General features: G+C 43.9%; 1 protein-coding gene across 2 annotated transcripts in view; it reads left to right on the plus strand.

Annotated features, from left to right (window-relative positions):
• The first annotated feature begins 422 nt into the window (after nucleotides 1-422).
• The window catches only part of CDHR3 (cadherin related family member 3), a 73,523-nt gene continuing 54,998 nt past the window's right edge, over nucleotides 423-18,947 (plus strand). The window contains exons 1-3 of one of the 2 annotated variants that reach the window (XM_030826242.1): nucleotides 423-548; nucleotides 12,016-12,218; nucleotides 18,045-18,210. In XM_030826242.1, the coding sequence (XP_030682102.1) occupies nucleotides 503-548; nucleotides 12,016-12,218; nucleotides 18,045-18,210 (415 nt within the window). In that variant the 5' untranslated portion in view covers nucleotides 423-502. The remainder of the gene's footprint in view (nucleotides 549-12,015; nucleotides 12,219-18,044; nucleotides 18,211-18,947) is intronic. The other variant, XM_030826243.1, reaches the window with a different exon arrangement.

Here is an 18,947-nt window from a genome sequence, read left to right on the forward strand (position 1 = left end):
TAGAATGAGGGCCAGTTAATTCCCAAGTCTGAATCCTACTCATTGATTCAGGACAGCAGAAAAACTCCCACTTCCCGCCCCTGTTTCTGGGAATGACCACACGCCTGGCTACAGGGCGACTGACACCATCGTGGGCGGACTACGCACGTCCAGCTCTTACTGTGGTCTCTGTGTCTCGGTTTTCTCTTTTGACCTCTCTTTTGGAGCTCTGGGTTGAGACACTTGGTGAGTGTGGACTTTTAAGGTAAACTCTGAGCTGACCAGGACTGGCTGGTTGGTCTCTTGGGTGCTATGCAGTCACAGAAGCAGGTAATCAAAGAACAAACAGTCCTGCGGTGTTTGGAGTCTCCCTTGGCTACCGCCAAAGCCTCTGTTTGATTTCTTGCATGGCAACAAAACCAGGAGGGGAAGCTGAGTGGCGTCTGGAATAAACTTTGGATGTGAGACGGGATTCAGGCTGTGGCTAATGTGCTGGAAGCACACACAGTTGTGACCATCAAGTATGCAAGAAGCAATCATTCTCCTGGCTCTCCTGGGTGCCATGTCAGGTAGGAACTCTATTTTGCTTTGGAACCTTGCTTGCCTACTTGGTCTGCATAATACCATTGAATGACAATGTCCCCCAAAAAGGAAATTGCCCCTGGGAGGCTTGTTCAATTGAGGGCTTAGCTGCAATAATGAGTGAGGTGATGCAGCTCCGGGGAGCCCTGGGGGACCGGGTAGGAGCCCTGGAGAAGAGAGATGCTTGAAGAGCCTAATCTAATCTACGTTGGTGTAGACTTCACTTTCCCTCTTGGGTTAACTGGCCTGCATTTGGTAGTCCTCCTGAGATTTAAGGTTGGGAAAATAGTGTTCATAGCAGAGCTTTGTGTGTATGTCAAGTGAGTCTTTATGGAGATTCTGGCCCTTTTCTGGAGACTCGTAGGGCAACTTGAGGTTGACAAGTGATCCTGTGAGGAAAGTGAGTTACTGAGGGGGTGTCTTCCTCTTGAGCAAAGAAAACACCTTCTGATAGAAGGGCCAAAGACTCAATCTAGTGATCATTTTACTCTCTCTTCCTCATTCAAGGGCATCAAGAATCTTAGATGATCTTTTTAATGTCAGCTTGGATTATTGAAATTGAGCTTTTAAAATTAAATTTTATTTCTGAATAGGTAGCATATGCATAATGTATAGAATTTAATTATGTTAAATTTGCAATTAATTTAGGGATAATTTACATCTTTGACGAGTTATGTAGTAAAATACTTAGAAGAGTGTCTGAGTACATAATAAATGCTTAGTAAGTGTTAGTGAGTATTACTTATGATCTTGAGTCTTCCTAATCCAAGAACAGGGTTCTAGATACCTGTTTGAGTCTTCATTTGTTTTTCTTAGGAGTATTTTGAGGTTTCCTTCATATAGATTTGGCACATTCTGATTATGGTTATTTCTAGTTCTTTTACTTTTTCTTTTTTTACATTTGTAAATGGAATTTCTTCTTCCCTACATCTTTCAACTGATTATTGTATGATGTATGGAAATCTATTAACAAATTGTCTTATTATTTGGCATGGTTTTTCAGGTGATTCTCATGAATTTTCCACGTTTGAAAAAATGAACGTTTATATTCTTCTTCTCCTATTTCTATAGCTCCTATTTTTTTCTTATCTAACTGCTAGGCCTGGACATTCTGGCCATTATTGAATAATGACAAGAGTGTAAATTCTTGTCTTGTTTCCCATTAAGCATGATGTTAACTTTTGGTGTGAGAGAGAAATGTTTTATATGTTAAGGAGGTGGCTTTTATGCTTATTAATATAAGAATATTACAGTATTTATTTCTAAATAAAAATATAGTAAATAAAACTAAATGTAAGAATATTCGAGTACTTATTTCTAAATAAAAATGGATTTTTAAATCAAACACTTTTTCAAGATCTATGAACATGACCATTTAATTTTCCTCTTCGATCTGCTATTAAATAAGTAACTGGGTTTCCTAATATTGAGCCCTCTTCTATCTTGGGCTTTTCAACTCAGCAGAGGGCAGGATGACCTGTGAATGTGAAGTGGGCCATGAGCAGTTCAGACTGTCACTTGAAACAAATATTTCAGATTTCCCCCAGAAATATGGGCTTTTAGGACCATAATCATTTGAGTCAAGGTGACTTTTATTGTCACTGGGGAAAGAGTGAGGTTAGGAAGAACCCAATTTCTTATACTGAACACTATCATTTGGAACTTTATCAGAAGTGTGAAAGGGATAGATCACAAAGGTTTGCAAGAAATACTTGAGATTTCTTATTTAAAACACACAATAGAATCCCTTAGGTCAAATCTTATTTTTGGAAGGGCTGCTGTGACACAAACTGTTTCTTTTGTGAGTCTGAGAACCTGGTCATTACCCTCACACTCCAACACCTGGGCTACAGAGGATTCTAGCGGGGCAGCCACATCAGCACCCCTTCAGGCTGTTGGAAGCAGGCATCACTATAATAATCTCAGATAAAGTAACATACAGTAAAAAATTAGCCAAGCATGAAGGCGGATGCCTATAATCCTAGCTACTCAGGAGGCTGAGGCAGGAGAATCGCTTGAACCCAGGAGACGGAGGTTGCAGTGAGCTGAGATTGCGCCATTGCACTCCAGCCTGGGCGACAGAGCGAGACTCCGTCTCAAAAAAAATAAATAAAGTAACATAGAGTATCCTCTCTCCTTTCATGTGTTCTAATCCTATGCTTCCTTCAAGGCCCAACTCAAGCCCATTGAGTCTTCCTGGATTGACCTAGCTCCTGGGGAATGCTCCTGCTGTTGCACCCTGGAGCTCCTCTTGCCTGCACATGGACTGCCTGCCAAGAGTTCAGTCCAGCACCTAATGCAGATTCACTGCTCAGCCAAAAGTAGCATGAGCTATCATACTGGAATTCATCTGTTATATGGCCATTTCTGCCTCCTCAACTAGAATGTCAGCCCTGCAATAACAGATTTCATATATCTTATTGCTCATTGTCCCTGTGTGCCACATATATAGAGGGTATCTAATACATATTTGCTGTTTTAATTTTTATACTTTTTGAGTCTGGTATGGTTTTTTCCCCACATTTACTGATACACCCCAAATGTAGAGCTTTAGATCTTCTTCCTGCTTGATATTGACATCTAAATTCACTTCTGTCCTTTCCACCTCCTATGAAGATGAGTTTCCCTTTGTGAAGCTATAGTGCTTATTCCACCAACAGCTTACAAAGGGAGGCGCTATAAGAATACAAACTAGACAAAACTCTCAACTGCCCCAGTGGAAAGAGTTGAGACAAAGCAGTCTTCTGGCTCCATCAGTCCCAAAGGATCATGTGTGAGTCCCAGAAGATGAAGGACATAGAGAAGGACCCTTGGTGTTTTTAAATCCACCGCACATGGAAGCTGTCTATGTTTTGAAGAAGCATCCAAGGAACCAGCTTTTGTATTACCCTCCTGGAAATGAAAAATGCCAGGGTATTTAATGAAAGAAGGGATCCTTGGGAGCTAGAAGATTCGCATGGACATGAAAAGGTACCAAACCCATTGAACTGAGTTTGTCCACAAGCTCTGGGCAAGAGGCAATCACAGCTTTCTTTAGCCCATCATCTGTGCCTGGTTCTCTGCTAGCCAGTGTTGGCAAATCAAACAAAGGCCCAAGACTGAGTTTCTTATTCTCCTTGGGAATTAAAGTGTAAATGCTTCTTAATGCTCTCATCATATGAAAAGGCTGGAAGATGAAATCCATTTCTAGGAAGTCTTTCTGTCAGCCAATTAACCCTATATATCGGGCCCAAAGAATGTTGCAAGAGGTTTCTACTTTTTCCATCATGTCACTTTCCTGTTCAGAGTCACCTCAGAAGAACAAAAGACAGTCCCTTCTCTCAGCTGTTCCTTGCCCATGGCAACCTCACCCCCAGCCCAAGCAGCCAGGGAGTCACTGGAATCCATCCACTTTCGCCTCCGTGTAGTTAGAAGAGATTTGAAAGAAACAAGTCTTTCTCAGGCCCACCCCATAGTGATGCTCTAAGATAAACATGTCTGTTTCTTGCCAATTATGACCTAGCTGGTGCAAAATTAATCTTGCTTTTTGCCATTGAAAGTAATGGTAAAAACCACAATTATTTTTTTTTATTATTATACTTTAAGTTCTAGGGTACATGTGCACAACGTGCAGGTTTGTTACATATGTATACATGTGCCATGTTGGTGTGCTGCACTCATTAACTTGTCATTTACATTAGGTATATCTCCTAATGCTATCCCTCCTCCTTCCCCCCACCCCGTGACAGGTCCCAGTGTGTGATGTTCCCCTTCCTGTGCCCAAGTGTTCTCATTGTTCAATTCCCACCTATGAGTGAGAACGTGCGGTGTTTGGTTTTTTTGTCCTTGCGATAGTTTGCTAAGAATGATGGTTTCCAGCTTCATCCACGTCCCTACAAAGGACATGAACTCATCCTTTTTTATGGCTGCATAGCATTCCATGGTGTATATGTGCCACATTTTCTTAATCCAGTCTATCATTGATGGATATTTCGGTTGGTTCCAAGTCTTTGCTATTGTGAATAGTGCCGCAATAAACATACATGTGTATGTGTCTTTATAGCAGCATGATTTATAATCCTTTGGGTATATATCCAGTAATGGAATGGCTGGGTCAAATGGTATTTCTAGTTCTAGATCCCTGAGGAATTGCCACACTGACTTCCACAGTGGTTGAACTAGTTTACAGTCCCACCAATGGTGTAAAAGCGTTCCTATTTCTCCACATCCTCTCCAGCACCTGTTGTTTCCTGACTTTTTAATGATTGCCATTCTAACTGGTGTGAGATGGTATCTCATTGTGGTTTTGATTTGCATTTCTCTGATGGCCAGTGATGATGAGCATTTTTTCATGTGTCTGTTGGCTGCATAAATGTCTTCTTTTGAGAAGTGTCTGTTCATATCCTTTGCCCAATTTTTGATGGAGTTGTTTGATTTTTTCTTGTAAATTTGTTTAAGTTCTTTGTAGATTCTGGATATTAGCCCTTTGTCAGATGGGTAGATAGCAAAAATTTTCTTCCATTCTATAGGTTGCCTGTTCACTCTGATGGTAGTTTCTTTTGCTGTGCAGAAGCTCTTTAGTGTAATTATATCCCATTTGACAATTTTGGCTTTTGTTGCCATTGCTTTTGGTGTTTTAGACATGAAGTCCTTGCCCATGCCTATGTCCTGAATGGTATTGCCTAGGTTTGCTTCTAGGGAAAAACCACAATTACTTTTACACCAACCTAATATAACGTACAGAATCACTAGTTGAATCACCTTTCCTTCTATGTCCTATAAAGGGCTCTTTTCTGTTAATCTTGCTTGGCCTGGATTGTTCCTTGTTCCTCCCAAAAAAGGGGGTGGGTGAACATCTGATTAAGGAAGAGGTATATATTGTGGAAATTAAAGAAATAGGAAAAAGTTGCATATGTTGAAACAACATTTGACAATGCTTTATAGTTTACTAAGCATATACATTTTCTTTTCTTTCTCTCTTTCTCTCTCTCTCTTTCTCTCCTTCCTTCCTTTCCTTCCTTCCTTTCCTTCCTTCCTTCCTTCCTTCCTTCCTTCCTTCCTTCCTTCCTTCCTTCCGTCTTTCTTTTCTTTCTTTTGAGATGGAGTCTTGCTTTGTTGCCCAGGCTGGAGTGCAGTGGCGCTACAACCTTCACCTCCCGGTTCAGGTGATTCTCCTGCCTCAGCCTCCCAAGTAGCTGGGATTACAGGCAGCTACCACTACACACTGCTAATTTTTGTATTTTTAGTAGAGGTGGGGTTTCACCATGTTGGCCAGGCTAGTCTCAAACTCCTGACCTCAGGTGATCCACCCAGTTCAGCCTCCCAAAGTGCTGGGATTGCAGGTGTGAGTCACTGTGCCTGGCTGAGCATATGCATTTTCTTATGTGGCATCTGTGCTGTGAGAATAAGTTTCCATAGGCCTGATATTAGCCTGAATTTTTCTGCTGAAGTTCTTGCACCACACTGACCCCTGGTCAAGGCACGAAGCATGCTGATTAATAGTGTTGCTTCGGCTGGGTGCGGTGGCTCACGCCTGTAATCCCAGCACTTTGGGAGGCTGAGACAGGGAGATCACGAGGTCAGGAGATTGAGACCAATCTGGCTAACACGGTGAAACCCAGTCTCTACTAAAAATACAAAAAATTAGCCGGGCGTGGTGGCGGGCGCCTCTAGTCCCAGCTACTCGGGAGGCTGAGACAGGAGAATGGCATGTACCTGGGAGGTGGAGCTTGCAGTGAACCGAGATCGTGCCACTGCACTCCAGCCTGGGGGACAGAGTGAGACTCTGTCTCAAAAAAAAAAAAAAAAGTGTTGCTTTGTAACCGTGGGTCCTAGGAGTTTCTGAATGGTTTGTAGCAGCTTGTAAGCATTGTTTATTGATAACAGTGAGATTGATTATTTGCACCTGGTCTCAATGAGGACCTTCTGTGGGTTCTGCCATTGAAGCCAGTTATATAACAAGAATATGCCTACGGCAAAATAGAAAAAAAATCCCAGCAAAGACTCCATAATTCCAAGATATTTGTGCATACATTGGCGGTTCCTGATCCAAGAAAGTGCATTCTTCCATCCCATAGAGAAAAGACAAGAGTAAGAGCCTAGCCTGCACCTGGCCTCTGTGGATCTCCTGCCGAGGCAGACTTCAGCTGTAGTGCATATCCTTACTTTCATGTTGTTGCTATGCTGTATCCGTTTTCTGTAATAAAACTGTAGATTTATAAGCATTGTCACTTGGGTCCCATGAGTCTTCTTAAGCAATGGAACCCTGTTTAGCGGCTACTGTTAATGTAGCACCACAGCCCTGAGAGACAGAGTTGACAGGAACCCCCAGAGAAGTCAAGGGACCAGCCTAAGGTCACACAGTCAAGTGGTGGCAAAGCTAAGGCTTGAAGCCAGGGGTCTGATTCCAAATCTCTTGTTCTTTTCACAGAACTGATTTTGTTCACTGCTGTTTGATTAGGTACTAGAGAGAACGAAGAGGTAGCTATCAAGTGACGGTCTCAGTGAGTCCTGCTCTGTATTGAAAGCAGAGATCTAAGTTAGAGCAGCTACACCCCAAGAAGAAGATGGCATCACCCCACATTCTTGACCCACATCTCCACTTTCAGTGTCAGAGGTCCTGGGTGGCCAACTTCCTCCTCTCTGAGACTATGGAAACCTTAATTATCCCAACACAGGCTCCCAGGGAGGCCCCATTGGTCCATTTCTGGAGAGGCAGTGATTCAAGGGAGATAAATGAACACATCATGCATCCAGATCTCAGCCACAAGCAAAATGTTTCAGTGGGCTCCATGGCTGACAATAAATCTTTCTCATGCCCTTTCTTTTCCAAAGTACGTGCTTCAAGCAATTCTAGTTCGATTCTTAATTAAGATGCATGTGTAAGTCAAATTCCATTAGAGCCTCCTTCTTGCTCTCTAGCACTCAGACCACCAAAGAAAGCCTGGAAGACCAGCCATTGAAGGAAAATATGCGGTGTTTTAGGGAGAGCTGGCACCTGGCCTCTAATCTTCCCTCTGCCATTGACCAGATGGGTGCCTTTGGATACATCACTTAAGCTTACCTGTATAACAGATGGGTTTAACATTTTGTGAATATTGTATCTTATTAATTACTCTGTTTTTAGGGTATGGACCCTAGTCACTTATTATTCTTGCTATTGCTATTATTACTACTACTACTTCTTTTACAAATAGCAATAGAGCTGGAGAAACTGGATTTTGAATTAAGGTCAGGAGAACCCAGCTTGGCTATCTTTTTAAAAAAATCAGTATCCCCAGCACTTTGGAAGGCCAAGGCAGGCAGATGACAAGGTCAGGAGATCAAGACCATCCTGGTACGCCGGGCGCGGTGGCTCACGCTTGTAACCCTAGCACTTTGGGAGGCCGAGGTGGGCGGATCACGAGGTCAGGAGATCGAGACCACGGTGAAACCCCGTCTCTACTAAAAATACAAAAAATTAGCCGGGCGTGGTGGCGGGCGCCTGTAGTCCCAGCTACTCGGAGAGGCTGAGGCAGGAGAATGGCGTGAACCCGGGAGGCGGAGCTTGCAGTGAGCCGAGATTGCGCCACTGCACTCCAGGCTGGGCGACAGAGCGAGACTCCGTCTCAAAAAAAAAAAAACCATCCTGGCTAACATGGTGAAACTCCATCTCTACTAAAAATACAAAAAATTAGCCAGGCATGGTGGCAGGCGCCTGTGGTCCCAGCTGCTCAGGAGGCTGAGGCAGGAGAATGGCGTGAACCCGGGAGGCAGAGCTTGCAGTGAGCCAAGATAGTGCCACTGCATTCCAGCCTGGGTGACAGAGCGAGACTCCGTCTCAAAAAAAAAAAAAAAAAAAAAAAAATCAGTATCCCTGGGATGTCTGCCTCAAAGTTTTAAGGATTCATTTGCATGACCCTGGCACACATGGCCTTGCCCTGGGAAGAGAGGCCACCTGAAAAAAAGTAGATCATTTCTAGCAAGAATATTGGCAGAAAGGGCATATCCAAGGACAGTCTGGCTTTCACCATACATGGGACAGGCAGTTCCCAATAAAAATTGCTTGAGAGTCACTGGCTATATCCACTTCTTCAAAAATATCTCTCTCACTGCCATTCAAAATATGATGACCATTCAAGGAGGATGATAAAAAACTCTCTGATTTAAGGAGACATCATGGAGCTGTCCTTGGAGTCAGATGCCTGGGATTGGAATGCTGGATCTTTCATGGAATTAGTCTCTCCGACCCAGGAATTATCAAAGTTATGATCAATTCAATAAAATCAGTGGATATACTTCTAGAAAAGCAAACCAGGAGCTACCAGCAGGCAATATTTGGGGAGCATGGCTTCTCTACAGTCCCCAGCTCCCCAAAGGAGCTGCACTAAGGTTGGGAGGCACAGTGATCTCTCCACTCGGGGTGAGGCTGTGGAGAGCCCTGAGTGGAGCTTAGCAAGTCCCTTCTACCCGAGCTCACACCACGCTCACACTCCAGCACAATTCTTCGTGTTGTTCCAAAAACAGCCTCTTAACAAATCACAGCATCCAGATCTAACATCCAGGTTGAAGGTCAATTTCTTACCAACCCCCACAGCCATGTTGTTGCAGTGTCCCAGGGTCACTGAATAACTATGATGCATCCTATGTGCATCGTCATGTGACAGGCATGGAGTGACCAACTGTCTGTAGTAGGTATGTGTATTCTGTTAGCTACAAGATCCAGATACCATGAGCCAGGGCCCTCCATGACTGTTCCCTGAGTGGTATAATCTCAGATGTGTGCAATGGTGACAGCAGTATAATCTCAGATGTGTACAATGGTGACAGCAATACCTACGTCAGAGGATTGTGCTGGGATTAAGGGGATCAGGCAGTCAAGGAGCTAGCATGATGCCAGCTGAGCAGGTGCTTGGTAAATGAAGTGGGTACTTATTTTAGTCTATTCATTTGGGCTAGGCACGACCTTACCCTAGGCTATTATTGAGAAAAACATAGCAAGTTCTAACTTTGCTTGTTGCCTGGAGGGGCATGAGTCACTGGGGAGGGTTGGAGGGGGCAAGGGAAGAATATGGGTGAGAAGGTGGGCATCCCATGAGACAGATTGCCAACTTTCCATTTCCTGTACGGCTGTCCTTGTCTTGGTAAACAGTGAGGGAACACTCTCATGAACAGCTCAGAGAGGTGTGCACTTGTGAGAAAAGAGTAATGGGAGGGAATTATGCCCCAAATACCCAACCCATCAAAGCAATAGATTATTTTGCTCATTTTGAAAAACTATTTTTGAGAGCTTTGTCTCTAAATACTCCAACCATACTCTTTCGCTCCTGGTTTTTACCGTAAGAATGCTATAATATCAAAGTCAATTGTAATAGATTTTTAAAAATCTATTCATATTCGCATCACCCTAAACTTCAGCTGTTTTGATATTTCTGAGTCCTTGCACAGTCCTTGTCTGTAAAACTTGATAATTCTGCAAGCAACAATAACTTATGCATTATGCATTTTAGCCTCTAAACTAAATAAGATGACTTTAGATTTACAAAAGCTTGTATCAGTGAATGTGCTTATATTTCAATTTTTTCCTCTTTTCCATTTACTCCTCTGCCATCACCCCACCCCGCACCAACTGAAATAAAACATTCTGGTTTGTTTGTTCCTAGAACATTTATACCTTTCAGCGGGACAGAACCTTCTACTGTCCCTACCCACTCCGTGCCTCCTACTTGTTCAGGGTTTTCTTCTCAGGGTCTGATGGTGGCCAAGATTGGGAAGCTGGCTGGGTAGGGGGACCTGTGTAAATCTTGGCTCTGTTATTTATTATTTGCTGTGTGGATTTCAGCTCAGTTTCCCCATCTGTAAAATGACATTAATAACTGTCTGAGAGGAGTGTTTGAGGAGTAAATGAAATACGGGATTTTACATTTTGCACTTATTTGTAACATTGGATAAATGATCATTGTATTCGTTTCCTAGGGCTGCTGTAACAAACTATCACAAATTGTTTGCCTTGAAAACAACAGAAATTTATTCTGTCACAGCTCAGGAGACCAAAAGTCTGCAATCAAGGTGTTGGCAGGGTTGGTTCCTGCTGGGGGCTCTGAGGGAGTATCTGCTCCATGCCTACCTCCCAGCTTCTGCGTTTGCTTTCCATTCCCAGGCTTGTAGCTGCATCATTCGTCTCTGCCTCCATTATATCATGGCCTTTTCCCCTCTGTGCATGTCCTGTCTTCTTATGAGGACACTGGCCACTGGATTTAGGACCCACCATCATGCAATATGACTGCCTCTCAACCAATTACACCCATGAAGACTCTATTTCCAAATAAGATCATTCTTGGCTGGACATGGTGGCTCACGCCTGTAATACCAGCACTTTGGGAGGCTGAGGCAGGTGGATCACTTGAGGCCAGGAGTTCGAGACCAGCCTGGCCAACATGGTGAAACCTCGTCTCTACTAAAAATACAAAAATTAGCCAGGCATGGTGGAGCACACCTGTAATCACAGCTGCTTGGGAGGCTGAGGCATGAGAATCGCTTGAACCCAGGAGGCAGAGGTTGCAGTGAGCCAAGATCTCACCAGCCTGGGTGACAGAGCAAGACTGTCTCAAAAAAACAAAAACAAATAAGGTCATTCTGCAGTTCTGGGTGGACATGAATCTTTTGGGGACACTGTTCAGCCCACAATAGTAACTATCATTATGAAAGCCTGACAGAACACAGCTTGTTCCTTTTCTCTGCACTGGCAAAGTCTTGCAGCATCGTGCACCTTAGAATGGTCCCAAGGCTTTCCTGGAAGAAATGTGCTTTCTCTTAAATTGTAAAATTCCCTGCCTGTAAGGCAGCCCAAGGCAATTCACATGACATCCCTGAGACTCTTGTTTCCTCCTCTGTGGAATGGTTGTTAATCTACCAACCAAGAAGTACTGCTTGGCCCTCTGCATGATGCCTACAGAGTCCAATAATAACCAAAAATTGTCCTTGAGATTACTAATGGATATGGAGAGATTTACCATGATTTTGGTGTTCTCCAGTCATACACACTCAATTCTCAGATGACCTCTAGATTGCTGATGCAGAGAAGGAAAACAAACTCTTGTAAGCTACAGGGCCCTGGAAGAGAGAAGATGACATTATGAGGCAAGGTCCTTTAGGCAGATGTCTGTCTCTTAAGGTGTCACAGTTCTCTTTCCCTGCTCTTCCCAAAGGCTGGGAGAAAACAGAAGGGAAGCAGGGAGACAAGAGAAAAGCAGCAGCTTTATTTCCTGAGTGACAGAAGCGGATTTCTTGGTTGTTTGGTGGTGGTTGTTTTCTTGGCTCCCAGAAGATCTCACATATCCATTGCCAGCACTTGGCAAGAGCATTTGTTCTCGGGGAGTGACCAGCTCCCATCGTCACCCTGAGCTACGAATTGAAGCCACAAACCAAGCTGTTAAGTCCCTGTTCCCAGCAAAAGGCTTTGTGTTCATGTCATCCTGCACCCTTTTTACTCCACAGGGGGAGAAGCACTACACCTAATCCTCTTACCTGCTACAGGCAATGTGGCAGAGAATTCTCCACCTGGGACTTCAGTGCACAAGTTTTCTGTGAAGTTATCAGCATCACTGTCACCTGTGATCCCAGGATTTCCCCAGATAATCAACTCAAATCCCCTCACTGACGCTTTTAGGGTGAATTGTCTGTCAGGCACCTACTTTGAGGTAAGCAACAACTTACCAACATGGGTGTAGCCTGCAAAGAGGTGATCCTGAAAATGAGGGTGGATGGGATGCCAGATTGGTGATTAATTCCTCCATTCTGGTTTAATCTTCCCTCTTGTAAGATCCAGAAGTCCTGTTTGAGGCATCCCAGGGCCTTCTGTGCTAAGATGCTCATGTAGCCTTTGGACCTTCTCCTCTCCATACAGTTTACATAAGCATTATGCTCAATATGTTGCAAATAGAGGGCTGTTTCTTATGGCCTCCACCCCTCACATGACATCAGGTGTTAGGTGTGCCTACAGTATCTAAATTCTTTGGGTGGGGTAGTTTGGATATTGATCTCCCTAAAAGCCATGCCCTGATGAACTTGTGTCTAGTGATTCTGCTTTCCTATGAGTCTGATTTTTTCAGAAGATAATCTAAGAGGAGACTTATTTAATTAAAAAGCCATACACCCCTTAATAAAAATATAAGTCTAAATGTCCAGCCCTACCATGTGAATGTTTCCTCTTGGATAATTCAGAGCCAACCATTGACATTCAAGAGGCATGCCTCTGCTGCTCTGTTTTCTAGTTTGTCATTTGAATCTTTTCCAAAGCTGTCACTTCCCTAAAGTGAGGACAAGCCTGCTTCTTGCATGCTTTCCACTGGTAACTGCAGAGGCCTTCTAAGGTGTCTTTAGGGTCCTATGTCTGGATCTGCCTATGTTTCAGTATTCCCTGCCCCTACCTCCTTCCTCAACTGGCCTGGGAACTTCCTACTGTTATCATCAGCTCTGCCATTGGTCCAACCTGCCATTCCCCTGGGTACTGAGTCAGGGTTGCTTCCCTGAGGTTCCCACTAGGTGTTCTTAAACTCAGCTTATCATTAGTCACTAGGAGAGCTTTGAAAAATCATGCATATTGGGGCCCTGTAGCAGACCTGCAGAACCCATGACTGGAGGCCAGAGCCCAGGTTTCCGGTATTCTCATCACCCCGGGGGAGCCCTCGGGGAGGTAAGGAGCACACATTCAGTCAGTCTACATTGCAGCATGCGGTTTACATTCCTGGGTCCCAGATGTTGGTTCTGTGACTGAATTGCCCTGTCCACCGACTCCCTAGACATTCAGCTTGTCTTTAACAGCTGCTGCTGCTCCTTGTTTCCTGTAAGCCTTGTCAATTGCTTACCCTTATAGAGCGTGTTGTGTACACTGGGTACTGTTGACAGTGCTTTGCATATGTTTGCTTTTCTAGTCTCAGAACATAAGGATTGTATTTATCTTATTACCTCCTTTTCACAGATGGGGAAAATGAAGCACAGAGAGATTATGTAATTTGCCCTGGGTTGCACAGCTAATAGGTAACTAAGCTGAGATTGGAAGCCAGGCAGTCTGGCTCCAGTGCTCTCATTTTAAAAAACAGCTTTATTGAGTATAATTCACAGAGCATATACTCCAGCCATTTAAATTGTACAATTCCGTAGTTTTTAGTATATTCATAGTCATGCAAGCATCACCACAATCTAATTTTAGAATATTTTCATCACCCCAAAGCAAAACCCTGTACCCATTAGCAGTCACTCACCTATTCCCTTATCCCCCTAGTCCCTGGCAACCACTAATCTACTTTGTCTTTATGGATTTTCCTATTCTGGACATTTCCTATGAATGGAATCATTATAGTATATGGTCTTTAATGACTGACTTCTTTCACTTAGCATAAAGTTCCAAGGATCACCCATATTGTAGCCTGGATCAGTACTTCATTGTTTTTTATGGCTGAATTATATTATATTCCATATTTTGTTTTTTCATTCATCAATTGACAGACATTTGGGTTGTCTCCTCGTGGGAGTTCTCATCCTTAGCATTTATGGTCTACAGCCTTTAGTGATGAAAATGACCATGTTCCTTTGAATTTGCATAGAGGCTCCAAGGCATATTCACATACCTGATCTCTTTTTTTTTTTTTTTTTGAGATGGGGTCTCACTATGCTGCCCAGGCTGCACTTGCATTCCTGGGCTCAAGTGATCCTCTCGCCTCAGCCTCCCCAGTAGCTGAGACACGTGGTTTCATCTCTTGATTGTTACAACATTAATATCACTATTTAGAAATTTTTTATTCCTATTTTAGACATAACAGAGACCCAGCAAGTTTAAATGACTTATCTGAGATCACATAGCCGTAAAAGGTGAAATAAGAACTTCATTCAGTCTCCTGATTTCCAGTTCCAGGCTTTCTGTCATATTGCCATGTATGTCTATTGCTGTTTGGGTGAGCTCTCAACTCTTTCTTCATGGGACCTGCTCTTCCCGCATTCCATGGGATTCAAGCAGGGCTGCTAATCAAGGAAGAATTCTATCCTGTTCCTAACCTCTAGAAATGGCAGATTGCTTAGCACCTCAACTCATCTAGGCTCAAGTGTTTGGTGTATTGTCCTAGACCTGTGCTCTCCTTGCATCACATCCCACAGCCGCATACAACCCTGTGCTGGTAGTAAGATGGGCCACAGTTTCACAAGTCATGAAGCTGTTCTTAAGAACTGATTGCTTCTCCCCAGAAACTACCCAACATCATCCGCCTTCCCTCCAAGAAGATCCTACTCTCCAACCATAAGAGTTACTCCTGCAGCCTTCCAGACTTGAAAATCTCTGTGGCAGAAACTGGCCCCTCCTTGGATAGCCTTGACATTCTGGAGGATGGCGAGTGTAGGTCACCATTTCTTGTGACTCATTTGTACTTTCTGAGGGTAAACTCCAAATCATGCAAGAGGCCAAGCCTCCCTGCTTTGGGACACAGCTATTGAGACTTCTGGTGGTGCAGGGAGTGGTGAGGAGGAGTAATGATAATAATGAGGAGGAAGAAGCTAACATTTCATTTACGGGGCATTTACCATATGCCAGGAATTTCCCTAAATATTTTGTGAATGCATTCATTTAATCCTCATAAGAATGTTACGAAGTGGTGTACTGTTATTTGCACACTGATTATGGGAAAACTGAGGCATAGAGAGGTTGAGCAACTTGCCCAAGTTCACGTAACTAGGAGATGGCAGGCTTGAGATTTGCAATCAGGTAGGCTGCCCCAATAATTCTTGTTCATAGCCCTCATGCTGCACTCGTTTGCTATTGCCCAGAAAGAGGAATGTCGGATCCTCATTCAGCCACTTGTAGCTAATCATAGGTCAAGGGTGTTCTCCTGGAGCAGCACCAGAAGCATAGCTTAAGAGGCCAGGGAAGAGTGACTGCCAGCTGGCTGCGGAGAGAGGCGCTCTCTGAGGTCCTGTGGAGGCCAGCACCTGCCCCTCTTTCATTTGTCCATCTCTGAGCTTGACTCCCCTCTTTTCCTATCTACTGTCGTGAGCACTGTGGCCTACAAATGTGCTCAGTCTTATCCAGAACAACCTCAAATTTAACATGCCTAAAGTGAAACTTACTGTCTTTCTTTCTAAAACTCTGTAGCAAGATTGCCCACAACCAAATCGAGGCTCCACCACTCCCAGCTATGACCTTAGGAGAGCTCCTTCCCCTCCCTCTCCTAGTTAATCTCCTTAAATGTGAAATGGAGGAAGTTTTACCAACCTACGGTCACTGTGACAATTAAATGAAATACTCCACAAAATGACTTGGCAAGTCTGGCACGTAAATGCTCAATAAATGCTGGTAACAACAACGAGAACAGTTTTTCCATTTGTGTTGAGAGCAACCCCATTCTTTTGGTTCCAAGATACAACATTTCTGGACCATTTTTTGACTGTTCTATTTCCTTCCTCTGGGGTGTGAGAGCTACTCCCCAAGGAGAGGAGGCTGGCAATAGGTAATACTGAGGTCAAGGATCTATCCAAGCTTGGCATGCAGGAGGAGGCTCCGGGCTTAGCAGGGAACCAGGTTGTAAATCAGGAAGCCAGGGTGTAAATCATGAGAGCAGATCATCTCAACAGAAGTCCACCTGCTCTGGTGGACATATATTCCTTGAACAGTTTTTGACTACTTAATGATTAGAAAAGTCACCATTTGCAGACTGTTTGCTCAGTGCCAGACAGTCTTCTAAGTACTTGCCATGGATTAGCTCATCGAATCCTCACGATAACCCAAAAAGTAGGTGTTATTATCCCCATTTTACAGATGGGAAAACTAAGGCACAGGAAGGTTAAGCAATGGGAAGGCTGGCCTTTGAAGCCAGTCAGTCTGGCTCCAGCGTCTGTGTGTTTGACCCCTGTGCTGCCCCTCACTACCATGTGCCCAGCATAGAGACCAGTTCATCTCCACTTACGTGGCTCCTAGGTTGCCTCTGTTCACTGGTAGACACAGGAATACCTCTTTTTACCCCATCAACAATCCTCCGTACCCTCTCCCTTCACCACATGTACTCATTCACATCTGTGGCCCTGTTCTCTTAACCGACCTAGAACTTGCAACGTCCAACACAATACCCACCAACTCCTCCACGAAGCCTTCCCCAGCTAAACACAGCTCACAGTGAACTTTTCTCTCCTTCAGTTTCCATAGTACCTTGACCTAGCTTTTTAATACCTTGTATCATTCTTCAGCTGTTCAACTAGGGCAATGATTATTTCCCTAGTTACAATCACATGGAAACAAAATCAGAGAAAGGGAAGGTGATTTTCCCAAGGCCACACAGAAGTTCAGTGGTGGAGATGGAGTTGGAGCCAAGTTCTGTCTTCACAGCAAGATGCTGAGTGTCTCATCACCTGGCCCCAGTCATATTAATAACCAAAAGGTTCTACTGGCATGATTAAGGACATACATGGAATTTAGTCCTCAATGTCCCCAAGGGTTCCGGGCCTTCTGGGAGTTCAAGGCTCTAAGTTGGTGGGAGTCTGTGCCTATAGATATGAGCAATCACAGGCTGGTCTCCAGTTGGTTTCAGCAGGACCCTCCCAACACAGACCACCAGAGATCCTGCCGGCAATAGCTCTAGATTCTGGTGATGTCTCTCTGGCCCTGTTCCTCGCATCCCTCCCACATCTACAAAATACTGATAGTGCAGACAACAAAAGCTCCTGACAATGGAAGAATGTGTGGAAAGGCACAAAGAAAGTGAACAGTCTGTTGATTAGGTAAATATCATTACTTACGCAGATGTATCTTTCATCTCTTTTTTATTTTTGGATGTGGCTTTGGGAAAATGAGAATGAAATGATGAGTCAAGATATAACTTAACGGCAATCCCAGGAAAGCTTAGTATTCTTTCTTTTTTTTATGTTTTATGTATTTATTTTTTATTTATCAGGTTTAATGATGAGGTTTGTTGCACAAACCACAATGATGAGGTTTGTTGATCTGTGGCAACCTTATGCGTAATATAAGATGTGCATGGTCTTTGACCCTTGAACATCAGCATATAGACGTGCATGTATACATGTTATTTTTATTTATTTATTTTTTAATTATACTTTAAGTTTTAGGGTACATGTGCACAACGTGCAGGTTTGTTACACATGTATACAGGTGCCATGTTCTTAACAATGAGGAAATCCAACTATATTCAGGGTAGTTAAAGGATTTTTCTAGGAGCCTACCCCCAAGTAGCGGAGGGTTTTTTGTTTTTTCTCAGTCTGTCCATCTCCAGTCAATTGCATCAGAATGTCTCCTGTTTTTCGTTCCTAGGAAACGCAGCATCACATGCAGGAGTCCCTTTAGTGAAGTATCATAGGGCTTATGTTGGAAGGACTAAGGCAAAACAACTGGTTCCTCTGACAGTGAATGAATGCTGGTTTCCAGGATGCCATATGCTTCCTTCCTAGGAATATCCCTTTGCAAAGTGCATGCATGCAAAACAGATCTTCTTTCACGTGGTTACTAAGAATTTTGCATTTTGTTTTAGATTGTCACCACTGGGAAGGAACAACTAGATTTTGAAACAGGACCAAACATATTTGATTTGCAGATTTATGTGAAGGATGAGGTTGGTGTCACAGACCTGCAAGTCCTGACTGTCCAGGTGGCAGATGTGAACGAGCCACCTCAGTTTCAAGGCAACTTGGCGGAAGGTAGGATACACCAGGATGTGCACTGCAGCCCAGACAGTGGCATCAGGGGGGGCCCTGGGGGACAGAGAGAAACAGAAAAAGTAAATAAACAAGCAGCTGTTTCCCTGGAAAAGGCAGCTGCTTAATGAGCAGGGAATAAATGAAATGTCCTCCAGCTCAACACTCCCAATAATAATGTCCAACAGTTTGCAAAGCCCTTCACAGGCAGGGTTTCTCCTGGTCCCCTCCCAGTCCCAGGGAGGAAACTGAAGCTCAGAGAGAGACCTCGAGTGGATCACTGTGGAGGAACCTGGCTGAGCTGCCCCTAGGCTCATCCCTGTGTACCCTGGTCATTGACTGGCTTGTTCATTCTCCCCATGGACTCTGACTCCTTGAGGGCAGTGTGTGTCTGCTACAATAGGGACAATGTAAGGGACCAGAGCACACAGTAACTAATGTCTTACAGGATCTCCCCCAAGCTCATGGCTTTGAGCATCATCCCTATTCTGACAACTTTCAAGTCTGTCATTTCAGTCCAGGTTCTGCCCTGAACTGTGGCAGTTGTAACACAAACATCCACCTTTCTCACCCAGCACCTCCACTTGGATGTTTGACAGCGCAAACTTAATGTGCTTCTGAACCAAACTCCTGGCTTCCTCTCCACCCTCCACCCCTACCCAAATCTGCTTCTCTTATATCTTTCCCATTTTGGTTAGCAGTAACTCCATCCTTCCTGTTGCTTGGACCAAGCCTTGAGT

The sequence above is a fragment of the Nomascus leucogenys genome, chromosome 13 (genome assembly GCF_006542625.1).
Source record: "Nomascus leucogenys isolate Asia chromosome 13, Asia_NLE_v1, whole genome shotgun sequence".
Taxonomy (NCBI): domain Eukaryota; kingdom Metazoa; phylum Chordata; class Mammalia; order Primates; family Hylobatidae; genus Nomascus; species Nomascus leucogenys.